Raw genomic sequence first — 1,062 nt, 5'->3', positions numbered from 1 at the left:
GACCCAAGGACAACATGAGGGTTAAGTATGTCACCGTTGACTTTTGCTTTCACACAAGAAGTGAAAAGCCTTCTGTCTGTCTGTTTGACCTTCCCTACGAAGACTCTGTTGTTCTTTATACTTCCTCCGTAGAGGCAGCGCTGCACATCCTAGCTCATGATGACGTGGGTTTTAAAAACGATTAACTAGTCTAGTGCATTACTTTTTGTGGGTTTAGGGACCGAGTGAATGAAAACAGGCGGCTTTATTGATTAATGATTAAAGGGGCTCGGGAAATGGAAATTAAAATCCAAAGACAGAAAAGTAAGAATTAAATATTTAATTTAAACTCAATGTCTACTGGATGGACAAACTATTGTCTGCAAAGTTTCATTTGTTCGTCTGACTTTAGTTGTCTGTGTTCCTGTGAATTTAAATATTTAGCAAATAAAAAGTACATCTGTTTTAAACACCCACACAAAGTAATGAATTAAGTAGAAGAACTAAACCTCAAAGTGGTATTAACAGTGATAGCCACCGTGTTGTAGTTGGACAAAGGGAGCGCTACAAAGAGAAACTCAAACTCTTCAAAAACAGAAGATTTGAATAAATACACAAGTCAAATAGCCTATTAAATGATCTGTGGCACAAGCATTGCATAAATGTGTTACTGCATACATCCTATGATTTTGTGACCTTGGAGAAACATCTATTCATTTATAAGAAAATGTCCAATGTTTTATTCCTTCAAGACACCTTTGCATTAGTTTGCTTTACTGTGAGTGAACCGGTTGTCTCCGTCTCTACGGGTCGTACCTGTGACGGGGTAAAACCAGACATCCTGAAGGCGGAGTGGACCAGAGGAACTTCAGCTTTCAGCAGCATCTCCACGTAGTGAGCTGTACACCAGTAAACTGGAGGGATTCCTGATTCAGCCACTTCCACAGGAACATGGACCTGTCATCACAAACAAAAGCCGTTTGTTTTATCTCTCTTGGTCTGAGAAACTTTTCAGTGTTAAAGTAAAGCTTTATATACAGTGAGTAGGTATTTGAACACCCTGCTATTTTGCAAGTTCTCCCA

The 1,062-nt window shown here is 39.2% G+C and overlaps 1 protein-coding gene and 1 long non-coding RNA gene across 3 annotated transcripts in view; one reads left to right on the top strand and one right to left on the bottom strand.

The window, feature by feature from the left end:
- Positions 1-1,062, bottom strand: part of tbc1d32 (TBC1 domain family, member 32) — a 73,173-nt gene that overhangs the window by 16,851 nt on the left and 55,260 nt on the right. For both annotated transcript variants that reach the window (XM_032543038.1, XM_032543039.1), the window contains exon 32: positions 796-936. In XM_032543038.1, coding sequence (XP_032398929.1) covers positions 796-936 — 141 coding nt within the window. The remainder of the gene's footprint in view (positions 1-795; positions 937-1,062) is intronic.
- The window catches only part of LOC116706301 (uncharacterized), a 21,410-nt gene that overhangs the window by 13,464 nt on the left and 6,884 nt on the right, over positions 1-1,062 (top strand). The gene's annotated exons all lie outside the window — the stretch shown is intronic.

Source organism: Etheostoma spectabile, chromosome 18, assembly GCF_008692095.1.
Source record: "Etheostoma spectabile isolate EspeVRDwgs_2016 chromosome 18, UIUC_Espe_1.0, whole genome shotgun sequence".
Lineage (NCBI taxonomy): Eukaryota > Metazoa > Chordata > Actinopteri > Perciformes > Percidae > Etheostoma > Etheostoma spectabile.
Note: the sequence above shows the minus strand (reverse complement) of the source record. Positions and strands in the feature narration are given on the sequence as shown.